General features: G+C 33.8%; 1 protein-coding gene across 2 annotated transcripts in view; it reads left to right on the forward strand.

Moving 5' to 3' along the window:
* GABA-B-R2 (gamma-aminobutyric acid type B receptor subunit 2) overlaps nt 1-20,814 on the forward strand; it is an 832,753-nt gene that overhangs the window by 754,142 nt on the left and 57,797 nt on the right. Inside the window, exons 12-13 of one of the 2 annotated variants that reach the window (XM_081759238.1) lie at nt 8,508-8,693; nt 14,901-15,078. In XM_081759238.1, the coding sequence (XP_081615364.1) occupies nt 8,508-8,693; nt 14,901-15,078 (364 nt within the window). The remainder of the gene's footprint in view (nt 1-8,507; nt 8,694-14,900; nt 15,079-20,814) is intronic. The other variant, XM_081759239.1, reaches the window with a different exon arrangement.

Here is a 20,814-nt window from a genome sequence, read left to right on the forward strand (position 1 = left end):
TTGTGTTCCTTATCTCAGTAGTGTTCTGCTATTGTTAGAAAAGAGAGGTTTAGTGCAGTTATCAGCGTTTTGGGTGTGACGTTTGTGTAGTGCAGGACACAAAAATACAACTACAAGTACGCAAAAATACTGGTATTTCGAATGTATATTTTTAAATAGTTGTCGGAACTATTTCAAGTGACATTTTGAGGATTTCAATAAACAAAAATGCCGCCAAATTGTGTAAACAGTGCGGATAGCTTCTGCTACGTGTGTGGGGAAGTGACATTTTCCTCACAAAAGCAGACTATAACACTACTAATAAGAAAAGCCTATCAATATTACTTTGGTTGTAAAATTGGAGACCAAGATAAATCTTGGGCCCCACATTGTGTGTAACACTTGTGCCAGCAATCTAAGAAATTGGATTAATGGGAAGGGGCGCTCAATGCCTTTTGCAGTGCCCATGATTGGGAGGGAGCCAATCGACCACATCAGAGACTGTTATTTTTGTGTGGTTCCTTCCGTCAAGAAGGGAATTTTCACGAAGAAGAAGCGGACCTTGATCTATCCTAACATTCCTTCTGCAATGCGCCCTGTTCCACATGGAGAAGGACTACCTGTTCCTGACCCACCTAAAGAATACGATCTTTTTTCTGATGATGATCAAGAAGTTGAAGCTCCTGAATCAAGTACTTCGAAGGACCCTACGTTTGTTGTAGAAGAATCTCCATGTGAACCACATAGACTTACTCAAGAGGAACTAAGTGATCTAATCAGAGACTTGGACCTCTCGAAAAGCAAAGCCGAAATTTTAGCGTCACGCTTAAAGCAATGCAATTTATTGCAGGAAAAAGTAAATATTTCAGTGTATCGTAATAGGGAGAAGATGTTCACTTCATTTTTTACTATGGAAGACACACTTGAGGCATGTACAGATGTAAATGGTCTCATGAGGGCACTTAAAATTAATTACGAACCTACGGAGTGAAGGCTCTTTATAGATTCGTCCAAGGTGAGTTTAAAGGCAGTGCTTTTACAAATGAACTTCCTTCAATTCCTGTAGGTTACGCAGTTCATATGAAGGAATCTTATGAAAACTTGAAACGTTTACTTCAAGCCATTAAATATTACGATTTTCAGTGGCTCATTTGTGGTGACCTTAAAGTAATAGCACTGTTGCTAGGTATGCAGTTAGGGTATACAAAGTATTGTTGCTTTATATGTGAATGGGACAGTAGAGATCGTGGATCTCATTACCGCAAAAGTGATTGGAGTACCAGAGAAACTCTTCAGCCGGGAGTGAAAAATGTGCAGCATGAACCACTGGTAGATCGTAACCGAATTTTGCTTTCCCCTCTACATATTAAATTAGGTCTTATGAAAAGTTTTGTTAAGAGCATGAACCAAGAGGATGAGGCCTATAAGTACCTAAGAGGACAATTCCCTCGATTAAGTGATGCCAAAGTTAAAGAGAGTGTTTTCATAGGGCCACAGATTAGACAACTATTCAAAGATCACAAGTTCGACGAAATTCTCCAAGGTGAGGAGAAAGCTGCGTGGGAAAGCTTGAAGAGTGTTTGTTCACTGTTCTTGGGAAGACACCGAGCAACAAATTACAAACAACTGGTAGCAAAGTTGTTATTGTGCTACGAAAATCTTGGTTGCAATATGTCTCTGAAACTCCACTTTCTTCATTCACATCTAGACTTCTTTCCCGAAGATTGTGGAGCAGTAAGTGACGAACATGGTGAGCGTTTCCATCAAGATATTGCAGCCATGGAGAAGAGATATGAGGGAAAGTGGAGTTCTAACATATTGGCCGACTACTGTTGGACTATTGCAAGGGATGCTCCAGATGTAACCTACAAAAGGCAAGCCAAGCGAAGACGCTCAAAATAAAATAAGCATAATCCTGTACAGGGGATCACTTGAAACTTTTGTCTACATTGCAGTGTAGTTCTTGCACAAAAAGGTATTTGTACATATTTTTCATGTTTTGATGTTAATACTGATTTTTATTACGGAATTGTTAATGTTTAACTTGACCACTGTTACTTTATTTTCTGTATCGCTGTGAAACTGGTATTTGCGCAATTTTGAAAAAGGAAGTACAAGGGTATAGAAAGCTATAGGTTAGGGTACTTCTTAACTCCCCAGCTTATCACATCACAGTGAAATAGATAAAAATAAAAGTGAAATGTAGGTTTTTACAAGGATTTTGCTTAAATGTTCTATAAATATTAATACATTTGTATATATACAGCTCCTGTTGTACAAGGGCGTTTTTTTCACAACCTGAGCTAAGAAAATTCTTCTATTATCATTTCCTTTCATATTATGCTTAAATGAATGTAAAAATCGCAATTTCAAAGAATTTACATACTTTCGATCAAAATTTGTTGAACAGTGTAATTTGTCCAGGCTTAAGAAAGTCAACCAAAACGCAACCCTGTGCATCCCAGAAGACGCTCCCCATAACTTTCCCTACCGATTGCACTGTCTTCGCTTTCTTCTTCGGTGGCGAATTCAAGTGGTGCCATTGTCTGTTCTTTTGTTTCAGGTTCATAATGATGGAATCAGCTTTCATCTCCAGTCACAACACTCATCAAAAATTCATCATCTTCATGTCGAAATCTCTGAAGAAGGGTTTGGGTAATGGTTAGTCTCTGACGTTTGTGGTCCTCGGTTAATAAACATGGGAACCAACGGGAATAGACTTTCCGATAATCTAAGCTGTGAATCATTTCTTGTACCGCACTATGTCCAACTCCAAGTTTTGCAGCGTTTTCATTCACAGTGATATGCCTATCTCCCCTAATCAGCTCATCAATCTTTACCTTGTTGCCTTCCATAGAGGTAGTTCGAGGGCACCCGCTGCGAGGCTCATTTTCAATGCTCGTGTTTACATCCTTAAAATGTTTCACCGACCTCCTAACACTGCTGGCACCCATGCACACATCTCCATAGAATTTCAGAAGCAGATTGGTCCTCTTTAGCAAGGAATTCAATCACAGCAAGATGTTGTCAATTCAAGCAAACGAAACATCGCTGCCCGCCATTTTGGAAAGCCTGCTTGTGGTCACGTGCTAGCAACAAACAGCGTCAACGTCTGGAAAGAAAGAAAAAAGGTCTGTAGATTGAGATTATATACTTAGTTGTACTTACAACTAAAGATTACGGTTGTGAAAACATTCTACTCACGACTTTCAGTATGCCCCTCGTATTTCCATAAACTTATTCTTCCCGTTCGAAGAACAGGAGTTTCAACTAGTTCGTGTCTGCCTTTTAAATATTTCCCTAGGCAATATTTTTAAAGGAATTGTGTGTTTGATGAGTTTAAAAATATATTTAAGAGTCTTTTGATCCCATATTAGGAACCTAGAAGCATAATTTTTGGAAGCTAAAAATGTGAAGTTTAATTATTGGTCTCAATGATTCAGCTAGTGATCAACTTGTATACCCATATTTGTTATGTTTATCTATTTTGGGATTTACGTGGAAATTTCTCCATGCATGGTCTTTAGATTAACTGTTTCGCTTCACGAATCATAAATTAATAATCTTCCCTAAAATGTATGAGCTCTAAAACTTGAGTTGGTTGATTGGCAGTTTGGCATTCCTTTCATCACCGAGGCTATATGAGTTATGGACCTACAGCTTAACTTGGGATCCAGAACCAAATGAGCTCCCGCCAGGAATGTTACCTGGTGGAGTTGATTTAATAAAATGCTGCATTTCTGTTCAATCTCAGATGAATAGACCCAAATAGAATATGAAGTTTCAGGATACATACTGCCTTTCCACTTGGTAAGAACACTAGTTTATTAATCACATTATGATTAAATAGTGAACGTGATTTATTTTTTTCAACAGAGTGGTACACTCTGTAAAGAAAAAATAGCGACACCTCAATTCTCAAACTAACTTACACAGAAAACCATAGTTGCAGCCCGTTAGAAGAGGAATAGAAGGAAATGAAGAGTGGGATAGTTCATTTGCGTTATCTGTGACACCTGTGGTGTAGAACATCGCTTGCCAATTGTTTGTGTATCAGTAGTATTTTCGATAGATGGCACTGAGTGCGTCTCGTAAATTATTGTAGTAAGAATTCTGCATTGCATTTGTAATGTGTAGGCTGAGGTAAATAGCATTTTATGATTGTTCTTTGCTTTCTCATTGTTTGGACAGTGTGTCAAGTGGCAAAATTTTTGTTGTGCAGTGTTGTTTGTGTGTGATATTGTTGCTACATGTGGACTGTAAACAAATAAGATGGGTAAGAAATGTGAGTTGTGGCAAATCTCTAAAGGCATAGATGGAATTCTGAAAATCCATCACTCTACGGCAGGAAGAGTAATTCACAAGTGCAAACAGCATAAGAAATCGTCCCTTCGTCAACAGTGTGAAAGAAAAAAGAAAGCATCACCCAGAGCAGATTGCTAAATGAAATCAATAGCACCGCAGATTTAATGAGTGATTTCCCCAAAAATCGCTTTTGTAGTTTGACATGATCTTGGAACTGCAGTTACTTGTACAACTGTATTGTCTTGACTGTATGAAGAGGATATTACAAAGAAAAAACCGCGTAGAAAGTCGAAACTGACAAAACACAGAGGACTTCAACATGTAGTTTTGTGAGTCGATATGCAACTTGGACTTATGACAACTGAAAGCATGTCGTTTTCTTCATTGATAAGAAGTTTAGAATAGTGGGAAACGATAGTGGTGTGAAGTTGTGGATACGAACAAGCAAGGAACTTGACAATGATTTTGTTTAAGAGATTCAAATATTCAGTTACTGAGTGATGATATGGGCATGGTTCACCGTTAAAGACGTCAGAACGACGGATATATGTGAAGGATCGTTTGATGCACGAAAATATCTTCAAATTCTGGCACGTAAAGTTCTTACAACAGCTAAAGATGACTTTTCTGAAGAAGATATGGACTACTTCCTTTCCCAGGACGATAATGCTTCATGTCACCGAGCCAAAATTGTTAATACGTGGTTCAAGAATATGACTATTTAGAGACTCGTGTGGCCTACAAACCCACTCGACATGAATCCAGTTGAAAATTTGTGGATCAATATGAGTAGAAATTTCAATAGACAACTATCTCAAATAGAATGGAATTCAAGGAACAGATAATCCGGGTGTTATTCCGTGATATCGAGGTTGCATTTTGCAATAGCTTTGTTACCAATGCGGGAAGCCCATGGTGCACATACAAAATACTAGTTTGGTGTATCGTACTTCTCGATGTTTGCAAACAATATGTCTTACCCTAAAGAAATTCCATTTCTTGTTTTCTGCTATTGTTGTTGATCTTTTTCAGTTTTATGAATTACTCTTCCTACAAACGATTTTGCTCAAAACACACATAGCTACTTATATATACATATAAATTCACTAAATTCATGTCAAAAGCCTGAAACTCTGGCGCAAGTATTAAGAATGAACTGCTCATTAGGAATATGACTTGTAATATTATCAGGAATTCATGTAAAAATTCATATTGATTAAAGTATGTTGAGAAAACCATATTAGAGCAAGTGTCGCTATTTTTTCTTTACAGAGTGTACATCTAATAATAAGAATAGAATATACAATATTTTTCTATCCTCTTCTCTTTGTGTTTTCACACACACACACACACACACCAGTATTTTATTGATCAATATTTTGTTTTAACAAAAATGTATGTACTTCAGAGTTTAAAAAGTGTATGATAGAAATAAGACAGGCACCTCAAATAATGCCTGTTGTAATGTTGCGTTGCTCTCTCACCCTATAGGTTTCAGTAGTGACTCACTAAACATGTGGTTATTTGATACTACACCAAAAAATCCATGCTTGTCATATTTTTTAAGAAAGGAAAACATATAATTAAATTTATACTGTATATGTGAACATTAACTATTTCTTTACGAAAATAAAACTAACAGCATCAACAATAATGAAATATGATTCAATAAGTAAATCAATACGAAATCTTACTCCGATCTTTAATACACGTTCTCACATTAATTAATTCATTCAGAGGGGTATTTCGTCTGTGGTTTAATTAGTATCAGCAAACATTCCTAAAAGTAGAGGCTCTTTTAAAGTTACCAGAATTTTAACTTGTAAAAACAGAACGCATATGAATCGGGGGAACATGATTATTAACCTCTGATTCGCTGATTGCATTGGGCACCAGCAATGTTTTTAAGTTACAAATTACACAAGTAACGCACTGAAGAGTGTTAAAATGTTTTAGTCATGACCGAAAATGAAATAAAATTAAACTTTTTATCTTAATATCCCATGGTCATGCCCTTCAAGCTAGATGAGACGGATAGTTAATGAAAATGAATGATTTTAAAAACAACTTTCTTGTTGTCCCCCGGGAACCGAACCTAGGACCACATGCACCAACTTCATTCAATCGTCACTAGATTAGCGGAGAGCGTTGTATGGCCTATATATTTCTGATGAGTATTATTACGAAAAATAGCTGTAAACACAGACATTTTAACGAGAGAGTGTAGAAACTCTCTCTCGTCATTTACATTTTAAATAACACTTAACACAGGACAGCTTAAAGGCGCCCAGTTTGAGAATCAAAAAAACAGAACAGCTAAAACGAGACGTCCGGTCACTTTCGACTCTTTAGATTTGACTTCCGCTCAAGGTGATGTTATTGATCGTGCTGTTAATGGTGAGAAGTTGTCTCACATAACTAGAGATTTTGGTTGTGATCCTACAACTGTAAGGAAGCGAATAGATGTCACGCGAAGGAAACAGACAGAGAATGGACTGGGAGTAGAAGACCACACGCAATTTGCTATTATATGCAATTACTTTTGACATCTATATTATTGTTATGGGTACCTCGTATTTTCATCATTATCAGTGACGATACAATTTCTAATTTCTTGTAAAGCACACAGAGGCACAGCTTTTTTGTATACCGAAAATAATTATTTTCTGTTAGTTGACGTACATTATAACACAACATGTCTGGGGGGAAGTCCTTCACCTATGCATTCGTAGGATTTCAATAGTTCTAATGAAATAGCCCAATTGGCATCCAGTCATGTTTCGAGTCAGATCACGATATTTATAGCTACAGTACACCAGATTAAGATTTCCTCACCATCATTCAATGTAAAATTAAATATTCCAAAGTATCAATCTACGCATATAGATTATTTTAAAATAGTACTTTCTACCGTTGTTTATCTGGCTCTCCCTTCGTGAACCCTACATATTTCACGATTTTCCCATCTCCTTGTCGCTTGTAGGTATGACCCCTTCTTAGGATGTCAGATGCAGCATTGAACGATCAAATCTTCCATAATAATAATAATAATAATAATAATAATAATAATAATAATAATAATAATCACAACTTATTTATTACCAGCAAGACTTCTGCACATCATTGCAGTACAGTAGCTATTATTTTTACAAGCTTTATTCTTAATGAAAATACAGTTCTTACTCAATAGTTATTTTGGGCTTGTAAGATATTTAATCCAATCTATTACGAATCAGGACCGTCATTTGGGGAGGGCATGAAGTAATGGTAGGCACAGACAAGCCCCTGCATATGTCCGTGCCTACCATTACTTATAAGGGCCACGGTGGCTCAGTGGTAGAGCGTTCATCTCTGGTGTATGGGGTCCTTGGTTTGAACCCAGCTCGAGCCAGTTGAGCTTTGTGTTAAACAAACATCGTGTGTAGGGGATTTCTAGGGGTAATTGCGTTTCCTCGGACTTTCTTCATTCCATTATTTCATTCATTTCTCATCATCACCGTCTCCTTTAGCCTAACCGACATTACCGTGGGACGTAAAACAAAGATTTGATTTTTCATATTTTACCGTTATTTATACGAGCAATTGCAGTAAAACAACAAGAATTTTAAAAAATCTCTCTCCCTGAATAATTTCTGACCTATGTAGATAAATTATTTTGGTCTTTGAGTAACTAAAATGACTGGAAAGAGAATAATATATATTGAATTCCAACTCAAAAGTATATTCTATGTTGTTTAAAACACTTTCGATAAACCAAATAATTAGGGTTTGCTTTGCTTCCCTTTTCCCGTGACTGCAGCCATCCAAGGACAATCATGCCACTATCTCACGTGTAACGTAGCAACGTTAGCAATTTTAAGTGAAGGTAATTTCAATAATCTTCTGTCGATATTCGAAATGAGACCGAGACTGGGCTTGGTCTCGACTTGCATTATAAGTGTCTGTGTTGGTCGCGTCTCGATATATTGTCTCGTACTCATTTTGACTTATAAATGACCCTCTCGATATTGATCTCATCTCGAAATTTTGACAACGAAACCGAAACTAATCCGAATCCCTAATGCTGATTGAAGTTAGATAGAATTAATTTTCAGTATATTTCAGTGATAGTATGAAAGGTAGTGGTAGTAAATACTACAGTAATTTAAAAAGAGAAACACAGTTGCTTTGATGACATTGCTATTCACATGTAATTTGAATTGTATTATTTTTTTTCCTCATAGCTCATCGAACTGAAACGTAACCCACAAGGTTCAATGGAGAAACGCATCAGGGCCACCCTCCGCCCTATGGGTCAGAAGAGTCGACGTGACTCCAATGGCTCTGAATTGGAGGAGAAGCTCAAAGACGCAAAAGCCATGAATCAAAAATTCAGGAGACAGCTCAAAGAGAAAGAAGCCGAGATTCAGGTTAGTAGTCCTTTGTTATCTTAAAACAATGAGAGAAGAGTTTAGTATGTTCTTAATGCATGTGCATGCTTACACAAATGAAGTGCTTTGTGTATCCCTTATAGTGTGCTAGTGAAGCTCTTTAAGAATTTCACTTCATCTCTATCTCCATAACGCATGTGTTAGAAATGGCTCCCAAGACTCACCTTAAATTTGAAGTCTGATGAAGGGTTTTCAGCTATGATGTCTTCTGTTTTTCTTTCCTTTTTTCTCATCAAATCATAAACATTGTTATCTTTACTCACAATGTAAAATCTTTAGAGAGTATGTAGAGGTTTTTATCCCATCAAAATGTATATAAGTAGAATGTATTACCAAGCTTATACGTACATTATTTTTATTAAGATGGAGAGAGATTTAAAAAATAGGGAAGAAGAAGTCATTTTGCCCTTTCCTTGTGTATTCTGCAGATGGTTACGCTGTCTCTCTGTAGTGAATAGTTTGATATTGTGTATTTTAATGTACGCTATTTGGACGACCTTTGATAATTCTACATTAACTTTGCTCGGAAAAGATAATTCATAAACTTTTAAATATGGGCTGTAAAAATATAAAGGACAGTTTATAAAAATCATTTTTTAAAAATATTTATACTTTTCATTCTTTTTAACTTTTTCGTCATGGTATTCCATCAGAATCATATATGTTGATGACATGTGTCCTCGCAATTCCTCATAAACATATGCAATTAGGAGTGCATCCATGCGAAGGGTTCATCGGGTCCGGACCCCTTCTACTTTAAAATTTTTTGTAACCCGACATACATTTGTACTTTCCTTAATAACACTATACTTGTTTAGCAGAGAAGGGATTGATTTAGCATAAACATTTGATCTTACATTTCATCTATACTCTTTCTTTCCTTATTTAAAAAAAAAAAAAAAAACTCATTCTATATTTCTTTCTGAGAACATAGGTGGCACTAATTAACAATTGCTTTCTACCGACTTTTCGGGTACATAATAACATTGGTGCAATGTAGACTTAGTATATTGTAATATTGGACTCCCTCCCCGCTGAAATTTGAGACCCCTTACATCATATAATATATCTGGGTGCACGCCTGTGCGCAATGGCTATTTGGCTTGATGCCACTACGTATACCAAAATTCCCTAGAAAGGGATTTTTTCTGAAAGAATCCCATTTTTCAAAGTCTGCGCCTCTCTCACAGGAAATTCTGCTTTTTAGGGATATTTTTCTCCTCAGGTACATGATACCGACATATGAGTGGTACAGTTTGAAAGGCTGATTTATTCCAAAGAGAACGAGGTGCGATTCATGGTTTTAGGATAAATAGTGATAATACTGTCGTACTTTACTAAACAAATTGACTCAAAATGTGTAATAGGGAAAGATTATAAAATTCGGAATTTTTTGACACATCTCTACCCTAGGATCCTAATTAGTATCACGTTAGTTTTTAAACGGTACCACTCGCATGTCCTTATCATGTACCTGAGGAGAAAATTTTCTGAAGAAAGTAATTTTTTCGCCTGAAATAATCCTTTTCTCCCTTTGGGCGGGATTTTCACGCCTCAGGTACATAATAGGAACACTGAGTGGTACAGTTGTTAATACTGCTTCATTCCGAACAAAACGAGGGTCAAACCATGATCCTAAGATAAATGGGAATGTGTCAGGAACTTTTTGAATGAAACTCTAAAATTTACGCTCTTTTTGTGACGTCACTGCTCTAAGGCATCGCACGCTTGACTACGAATGCCCATGAAACATGTTCTTTGATGCCTCCACGCTTGAATGAATGCAATAAACCCAGTGCTAAAAGCTTTACTAGAGATTTATAAAGCAAATTCCAAAAGTCTACCCATGGTGTATATATAGGGTCTATATATGTCCTAGAAAGGGTTAAGAATTAGAACTCTCACCTATTGTTAGCATTGCCCATTGTTATTTAAAAGTAGAAATATTTGATCATTTATTGTCTGTAATGATTTAAACATCATTCGACCAATGTCAATTGTAATAACTTCAAGCCCTTAGCACTGCACATGTGTGTAGAAGGGTAGCGTTTTTACTAAAATTCACTGCTCTATTACTCTAAATGTATTTGAGTCTAAGTCATATTTTTTTGGTGAGACCATTTGTATTGTATGTACATTGTATGAAGAACATTCTGTAAAATTTTCAGTTGTTTTCATTCACTCCTTTTTTAGATATTGACCTGAGAAAATTGACGTTAACAGGCTTTCAGTCATTTTGGAAGAACTAAAACTTACACTGCAAGTAGTTAAATAAGTATTCAACACAAAAATAACATATCATTACTGAGTCTTCTTTCCTTCATAAAACTATTGGTCTTCAAAATTAACGATTGATACATTTTTTCAAAATGTTTACAGTAAAGAGTTTGAGTGACTCTTTTGCATTACAGAAAAATTAAAATAATGTATACCTGAAGTTCATTTCATGCTGAACACACTGCTTTTTGAATTATTCTGATATCTTTAAAAGTAGCTTGGCAATTAAGGGGCAGACTACTAAATATTTTTCAAAAGCTAGCAAATTTTCTTTTGCCCGTTTTCGTAAGCGAAAAGAGATAATGAAATGTAACTTACCACAATAATAGATAATGTTATTCTACACCCGAAAATACGAATCGGAGGAATTATCAGTGTTGCCATCCATAGAAATTACAGTGTGTCCAGAATTTGAATTACCCAAAAATCTAGGTTAAGGAAGCAACTAGAAAAATTAAGTCAACGGTAATTGATGACTTATCATGTTGTCTTGGTTCCTTGTTAACTACTTTTTAAATAATGTTTGTATTTATTTTGTAATAACTTATTTATTTTATAATAATTTATGTAAGTTATTACAAAATAAATACAAATATTATTTAAAAACTAGTTAACAAGGAACCCAGACAACATCATAAGTCATCAACTGCCGTCGAGTTTATTTTTCTAGTAGCTCCCTTAATCTAGATTTTTGGGTAATTCAAATTCTGGACACACTGTAATTTCTATGGATGGCAACACTGATAATTCCTAAAATTCGTATTTTCGGGTGTAGAATAACATTATCTATTATTGTGGTAAGTTACATTTCATTATCTCTTTTCACTTACGAAAGATGGCTAAAGAAAAACTGTTAACTTTTCAAAAATATTTAGTAGTCTGCCCCCTTAAACTTTCTGGAAACCACGTTTTTTATTAAAATTTGCCCAATCGCCATTTTAAAAATGGTTGCCAGAAAAAGAACTATGGCATATATATTTTTTTTCAAACAGTGTTTTGTGACTATCTATCTATAGGGAACTCATGATAAAAAATACAGGAAAATTAAAAAATCTTGGCAACATTGCCTGGATGATTTGAAATGGATTGACCCAGTAATATTTTTAGTATTTTGTTAAGCTAATGACAATTCAGTGTCTGAGTTTGCATGTAAAATCTCCATAGACACTATTTATAATGAAATATTATACTGAAACAGCACGAGTTCCCTGATAACTCATTGAATAGCCATCTCATTTCCATGAATTGGAAGAACTTCACTTTTATTTACGGCACAACACATGCAGTATTTCATGCTTTCTATTTTCAAACTTTGTGCTCTCTGATTGACAGATTGTTGAGAAAAGTCGGGTTCTTTAGGTGTGCCAAGAGCACAACACTATGGAACAATAGCCATATTTCTTTTAATAACTGTCTCAGATTACTATTTTATTTCTTCTAGCATACCTTTTGATTTCTGATAATCGTACTCAGAGATTGTATAGTAAAGATGGCTGGATTCGAATCTTATTAGTTCCGGATTCGAACCTGGATTCATGATTAGGATCTATTGATTTAATATGTTAGTATTTTATGAGGCGTGTTTTGCTGGCATTTGAGTGATTCTACTGTTGTAGATGAAAACCGTAGTAAATATACCAAAAGTGTATATTTACGATTTACCAAATTTACTTTCAGTGACAACGAAGAAAGAAGAAGGACATAAAAGATAATATTAACCTATTTGTAAGTCTATTAATCTCCCATAGTCTATTCAAAAGAACAAATGTGCACCTTACAAAAAAGATAACAATTATTTTCACGATAGGTGAATAAATTACAGTATGAGCACTGAGAATAAATAAATAATGTCATAGAAAATACGAATTAGAATATCATTCATCCGGGTTTGTAATTTCAAATCTATTCCTACAGAGTTCCTAGGGGTCAGGGAAATCAGGGAAGTCAGGGAAAACTCAGGGAAAATAGTGCAGGTCATCATGGAAAAAGTCATGGAAAAAGTCTGAAAATAAGGGAAAGTCAGGGAAATTTTATAAATATATTTTTTCTAACATTAATTGTACACCAATTTCAGCATAGCCAACCTTTATCAGCTGAATGAATGTATAAGGTATATCGTATCTTCAGAGTAATTGATTGTCAGACTTTTGTGGGTCGATATTAATGATCACAGTGTGGGACGTTGCTAAGACTTTTATGGGAGATAAGTGGAATGTACGTATGAGCAATTGATTACTATTTGTTTCTATAGAATAAATATTCTCATATATAAATATTCACCGTTATTGTTTCTTATTAATATGTCAACGTAATCCGACACCTCTCATGAAAATAAGGGAATTTCCTGCCAAAGGTCAGAGAAAGTCAGAGAAATATATTTCTCCAGATCAGTAGGATCTCAGCTTCGAATCTGGATCACAGATTTGAATTATTCAAGATGCAGATCCATATCTGAGGTCCAGATTTTGGATCTAGATTCGGATTCGAATCTAGATTCGACTTTAGTGGCCACCCTTACTATGTAAGTCTTTCATTTCATATTTTAGATAATTATTATTATGTTCTTTAAATAAGTTCTTTAAAACAATAAGAAAAAAAGTATTGAATTTCTGTCAATGTATTACAGCTTTTTATCTTTGTCACAATATTGTACGAAAATTGATTGATAAACATTTTCATCAAGTATATAAGTATGGCGCAGAGTAAACAGTCTATTATAACGACACACTTAAAATCACTTCTTTTAAATGGGAGTATATAATAGATGCATGTCCACTGGCATTAATTAGCAATAAAGATGGGCACTGCATATAGAAAATAACACTGTATAATAATTTAAATAGCAACAAAAATAACCATTTTATGCTCATATAAGCAAAATAAATAAATAACGCATGTACGTCTAACAACCCGAAGAAAATTTTAATCAAGTAAATTTTGGAGCGAAATAATTGTTATCAGCCAGAGCTCTATTTTCTCCCGAAAAATGTATTTTGGTTTTCCGTCATCCTCTTCTAAGCCGTTCTACTTATGTCAACCATATTTTGTAAGTCTGTCAATAATATCAGTAGGCAGGTTTATGAAAATTTCGAGTAGTTTTTTCCATGGAGAAATAATCACCGAAAAATCATTTCTTTTATAAAGTCAAAAGTGCAAAGTGACTCCTAGGAGAATACAACCACTTAGTGAAATAATAGGATATGTGTGAATTAATAATAACAAAAATCAACTCTTATCTAAGCATCGAAATAAAGATCCCTCGTGTACGTTTCAGTGATAAATTTCCATCTTCTTCACTGCATTAAAAAAGAAAAAGAAAGAAAACTAAGTTGCTTGAAGAATTAAATGTTTTATAATTATTCTTCTCAGTAGAAACATAGATTTAGTAAAGCCTTGCTCTTAAGTTTCCTTATTTTACATCCTGTGTTGTCTTTCCATTACCTGTATTTTGATTTAAGGAGGCTTAAGGAGACATCGACAAATTATATATTATTGCACATTAAATCTTAAAACGTTAACTCCACTTTAGTTCTGAATGGCAAATATACAACTAGTTTCTTGAAATAAATGTTCAGCCTAAGCACATTGATATGGTCAACAGCACACAAAGAATTTGCTTCAGTTTTTGCAATACAAGAAACTCTCCAAAGGAATTTTAGCCGCTTCATTCCAACTTTGACTTTTATAAACCTAAATAGTTATATCATTTCAGAGTAAAAGATGATACTTGTTGTCTACTGTTAGGGCTATATTTCTAATCAACAAGCACTTTTATATTTATATTTTCTCTCCATGATTATATACTGAAAGTGGATAGTAAGCGAAGCAATATTATTAAATTATTAATCTATGACTATATAACAAATTTAAAAGGTCTTAACTAGAATTGTTTTTATTTTATTTTCGCAGACTCTCGTCAACCGTTTAGGCGACGAGGCCAAAGAAATTCTAGGCGATGCGGACAGCATGGACAGACTGACAGTTCCTCGACAGGAGAGCCTCCTAAAGAAGGAAGGTAAAAAGCAGAAACGTGTTCAATTCCGGAAGAGCTCGATAGGAAATTCACAATGTGCAAAAATTGATATTGGTAAATCGCAAAACAGATTTTATGTTTCTTTCATTCAGGTACAAAACAAAAGAAACGTGGCTAGCAAACTTAGAAATGGATTTCTTTTAGTTCTGCTGCTTTCCCGAAAATTGGCTTTAAAAAAAAACAATACCAAAATAAGTAATGTGAATGCTTTTTTACTGTAGACGAGCTTTTCTTTTCTTGGCTTATGCTTAGAAAATTAGTACTGAGACAAAAAAGTTGAAGGGTTAGAATAGTAATGTGACATGCTTTTTTTATTATTTTTAGAACAGTACCCAAATAGAAAATAACAATATTGCTTTCCTATTATAGAATGTACTATATTTTCTCTTGACTTAATACAATTCACTGAAAAGTGCTACTTTCTAATATATAGGTAATACAAAATTAAAAACTCATATCTCAAATGTCAATATCCGTTACTTTTTTGAAAAGAATAAAAAGTATGTTTTCCATTTTTCCTACGTGAAACACGTAAAATCAATATGTCTATCTCTCTCTCTCTCTCTCTATATATATATATATATATATATATATATATATATATATATATATATATATATATATATATATGTAGGGTGTCTCAAAAATCCCCTGACATAGGTAACTCTATTATTATCAGAGTTACAACAAAACGTAAAAGGAAAAGACATCTCCAAATATGATGTTTTCTGCGTTTCAACTGACGTTTTCAAGTGAAGGATTTTTTTTTAATCGGACAAGTCGTTCGGGCTGTACATTATTTATGCGCCCAATGTTAAGTGAAAATGCAATGTTGCTATTTACCTGAACCCACAACATAAGTGAATGAAGTTACTGTCTTTACGCTAACGTGACAGTGGTCAGCCCCATTTCAAACAGTAACTTCATTCACTTATGTTGTGGGTCCAGGTAAATAGCAACATTGCATTTTCATTTAACATTGGGCGCATAAAGAATGTACAGCCCGAACGGCTCGTCCGATTTTAAAAATTCCTTCACTTTAGATTGAAAATATCATATTTGAAGACGGTTTCCCTCTTATATTTTATTGTAACTCTGATAATAACAAAGTTACCCTCTGTCAGGGGACGTTTGAGATACCCTATTTGAAAGATACCAACAATTTTGTACTCGAACACAAGTAGACGTTTCTGCCTTAAAAAAATAAAGAAGTTTACTTGCTACAAAATATTTTAATTTGCTTTCAAACATGGTAAACGTTTAAAGCTTCAAATTTGATGTTAACTGAACACTACTTTTTATTTTTAATATAATTTTCAGGAGGAAAAAATTTAAAATTAATAATAAGTACTTGAACAAAAGTCTACAATAACCTGACTAATTTTAATAACTTACATGGCATGTGACAGTTTACTTTCTTACCCTTCAATTTTAAATAAGTAATATATGGATCCATTTAGATACAGAAGTAATTTGTAGATGTTAGCCTGCAAAGACTATTCAATAATGTTTGATCCAAAATTACTTCTGTACAGTGACTTGAATGACTTGAAATATATATAGTTAAGTCTGAATCATGCATAAAATAACATAAATATGTTAGTGTGAACTTAGCGATGTAGAAATTAATTTTTCAATAGTTAAAGTGATTTTTTTTTATCCTTTTGATAAACATTTGTTTGTATGTACTTTATTCTAGACTGATATGATAAGAGCTCTCTCAGTGTACTTTGCCAATGATAAAGTTTCATTATTTATATTATTAAACGTAACCTATTAAGTAAGTCGTAAAAGCGAATTTCATTTGTATTTAAAATAAGATAAATTCATACAAATCTAGATTTTCTTGCTTTTGAAACTTTGTCCAACGATTTAATTTAGTCGGCTATTTTATTGTTTTCAACTTAACTGGAAAAGGACGTGACTTTTTTTTAAAATAATATTGGGTTAACGTAAGGAAGCTAATCTTGTAAACAATAAAAGTATTGAAACAGTGGTAACGTGTGTTCATACATGGGAAACAAAATGGTCGCAACGTTTTACAAACATGATGCTGCATCAGCTTACTTTGAAACATCTAATTTCTAATCCTATAAAGCAACAAAATTGCATTATATGAGGCAAAACTGAAATGTCTATTTCAGCTAAAACCTATTTAATACGATTATATTGAATGTTAATTATAAAACATCGGGAAACTTTTAAGAACATAAGATCAGACTTCCTTCTGAATAGCAATTTCATTGATTGATCAATTTCTCACTTATACGTAAATAATAGCCTGTTCGAGTTTTATTTAGAATCAGAACATATATAATTTATCAAAAGAATGATAAAACACTGAATTAAAACGTGAATAGAAACGTATTGGCAAGAATATAATGGGAGTGCCCTTTCAATATTATATATTATGATATGCACGAAGATCGTCCCATTTATTCCATAGAATTTGGAATATCTAGCTCTTTCTTATCAATTTAATCATCCTTTTTGTATAGACTAGCAAAGGTCGGCAACCTATGGCACGCCGGCAAGATCAGGAATGGCATGCAGAAAAGATTTGTAATTATATCTTTTCTTATATTTTCCTCCCATGTATTGTTGATTGGCATGCAGATTGTTACATCGTAGAAATTTAATCAACAAATTTATCCTTGGTACTTGTGATGTCTTTAGAAATACGAGACTAGACATTATTTATTAGCGCAAAATTGTATCTATGATATGTATGGTTCCCAAAATTATTTTGTGGTTTTATATCATCATTCTTAATCAAATTATCCTGTCTCTTCGAATACAGATAAGAGTCATCAAGATTCAAATTCGTAATATCTATAAACAAAAATAAATTACGAAAAAATAAATGATTGATTTATTGAGTTTAATTCGATTATAGAGATATTTTTCTAAATTTTACTATATAATTTTCTTTAAAATACGATTTGAAAATTTCTATATTTTTCTGCCTAATATTTGTAACGGCTAAATTTCGAAATTGAGTCGTGGTCATAAATCACTGGATTCAAATACCATATGCAACATAATGCTAGGGTGTTACTGATGAATTTCTGGTTTGATCCCCCCTGTTACTAAATCGAAACCAGTTTTATTGTTAAATGAAAACCCAGTCACTCTATGAAATGTGTACGAACTACCCAATTGAACAATTGAAACAGTTACACCCAATTGCTTGCTTACAAATATTGTTTCCTGTTTCTTGATGTGGTTAGAATGCAGTCTCAAACAATCTTAGCAGAGTTGAAAAGTGGTACCTAGATTCTGAAAAGTGATACCCTTCCTAAACTTGGATGCGTCACTTCAAAATTAGACATTTCTTCATTATAAATGAGAGACAATGGAAAACCTCCAACAGTGACTAGCACTAAAACATGTGATTCCGTGTAAAACATTTATTATTGACGCGCATTGCATAACTTGCACTGTACTTCAGTAAATACATTAACTACCGTAGTGGGTGAGTAGTCAAATCTAATATGGTTTGACATTTGTTTCGAAGAACCGAACCCTCTTCTAAAATCTATGAGGAGTAATTGCCCCTCCTGCCCTTGCTGCGGATGTCCATGCTTCACGACCTTATTTTTACGATAAGGTTCAAATAAAATAATAGCAAAAACACATGGGCTTCTCTCTCAAGTGCATAGATTACATCATTTTACTTTTTCTTAAATATGAGGATTTTTTCTGACAAATGAGCCTCGCAATATTTTAATTATAATCAGAATGGAAAACTGTGAGTTCGTCACTAGAAGATATGTCCCATTTTCAAATAGGTACAAAAGAGTTTCTATATAATAAGCAATAATAACAAACAAGCTAGAGTAACTTGGATCCGTATGAATGATCCTGATGTTAAAACGCAATCAATGAAATAGTGGTACAAGATGTTACTTCACCCAAGGAATTCCGGTGTTAGCTTAGTTTTCTTTATTTTTTTTTAACTACTGAATTACCTTGAGAACGGATTTACAGTGACGGAACTATATTATATAACTTTTCGATAAATTGGAGAAGAAGAAAACAAAATCACTTCGTTACATTTGGCCTCTAACAGACAATATTACTGTCCAGAAGATAATACTCTGTACTCTTAGTACACAGATTAGCCTTTAAATACAGTGAATAGAGTACAGTAAAATATTTTGAAAAGTACCTGAAACCAATGCATAATGATTTTGAAACTGTGCACTAAAGCTTAATACCATTCTGTCAGATTAATATCCCAAAGGGTCTACTGGTTGCAGTGATGTGGACAGATTTTGAGGGAGATGGCTAAAATTCAGCTCAAATGCAGAATAGAATATGTAGATTCTATATTCCAAAAGCAAACTGTCCTAAAATGGATGGAAAATAGTCAAAAAAAAATGCGCGAAACATTAATATCAAAGGAAAATCAATGAAAAACAAATAATTCCTCCACTTACGTCGAAAACCAAAAGAGGGAGATGGTTGAAATTAAGCTTAAATATAGAAGAAAATATGTAAATTCTATATTCTAAAAGCAAATTGTCCTAAAGTGGATAGAACATAGTCAAAAAGCGCGAAACTTTAACATTATTGTCAATGGAAAATCAATAAAAAGCAAATAATTCCTCCACTTATCTAAAACCAAAAGAGGGAGATGGGTGAAAATCCAGCTTAAATATGGAAGAAACTATATAGATTCTACATGCCAGAAGCAAATTGTCTTAAAATTGATGGAATATTGTCAAAAGCACGAAACATTAACATTAAAGCCAATGAAAACTCAATGAAAAACTGAAGTCATTCACATATCTCAAAAACTATAATAAGGAAATGGCTAATTGAAAGTTTATTACAAAGACATAATGAAGAGCTTAAAAACGATGTACAGCACGTAAGGTAAATACGGATAGAACATTTTCAAAAGTAAAGTTGTTTGAGTAAAATCAATAATAATGCTAAAGTATATGCGTTCTCTTCGAATTATCCAGAGCGTCCCACGAGGGGTTACGTGTTTCAAATATCTCACATCTGGATTTGGAATTCCCAGACTCTATTTAGCACGCAACGTGGTTTTTGACCTGATCACGTAGCACAGTCTGTTTTTTATGGCAAACCGGATAGGCCCTCTGTGTCTCATGTTTGGATGTATTCGAAGTTTTAGTGCAACTTCTTCTATTCAATTTGTAGCCAGTGTTATAAAACAGATACATGAGTTTTCAAGTTAGATTGATTATTCTAGGATAAATTTTATGTATTTTAGAGAAATGAATTTACAATATATTTATGGAAAATCATTTGCCATGTTTACTAAGGATTTTAGAGTTTACTAAGATATTCCAAATTTAATCTTGCAATTTGATGTGCTCACAAGTATGTAAAACACTATCTTAGTGTCATCCGATATAATTAGTATCCCAAGTGTGTGTCCTAGAAAAATAAATTCAATTTCTCCCAATCAAAACTCAAAAAATGCGGTAGAAGAGACGACTTTTTTTTATTTTTTTTATTTTTTTTTTTTATTTTTTTTAAATTTATTTTTGTTAAGGTTTTAATTTGTATTGATTATCCTAGGTTTCTGACTTTTGTGCACAGTGCCTCTTATACTTTCTCAATGACTGGAGATTTCGGAAACTTGAAGAATCAAAGCTAATCGATAAACAATAGTAGCATATACATATACTTATCAATTTAGTGGAAACACCTCTAAAGAAGTGCACTTTATTAAATTAATTTGTCGTTGGACCACCTTTTGACCTCAGGATAGCTCTAATGCGACGTGAAATGGAGTCATAGAGGTTGTGAATG

The sequence above is a fragment of the Thermobia domestica genome, chromosome 5 (assembly GCF_964235325.1).
Source record: "Thermobia domestica chromosome 5, izTheDome1.hap1.1, whole genome shotgun sequence".
Taxonomy (NCBI): domain Eukaryota; kingdom Metazoa; phylum Arthropoda; class Insecta; order Zygentoma; family Lepismatidae; genus Thermobia; species Thermobia domestica.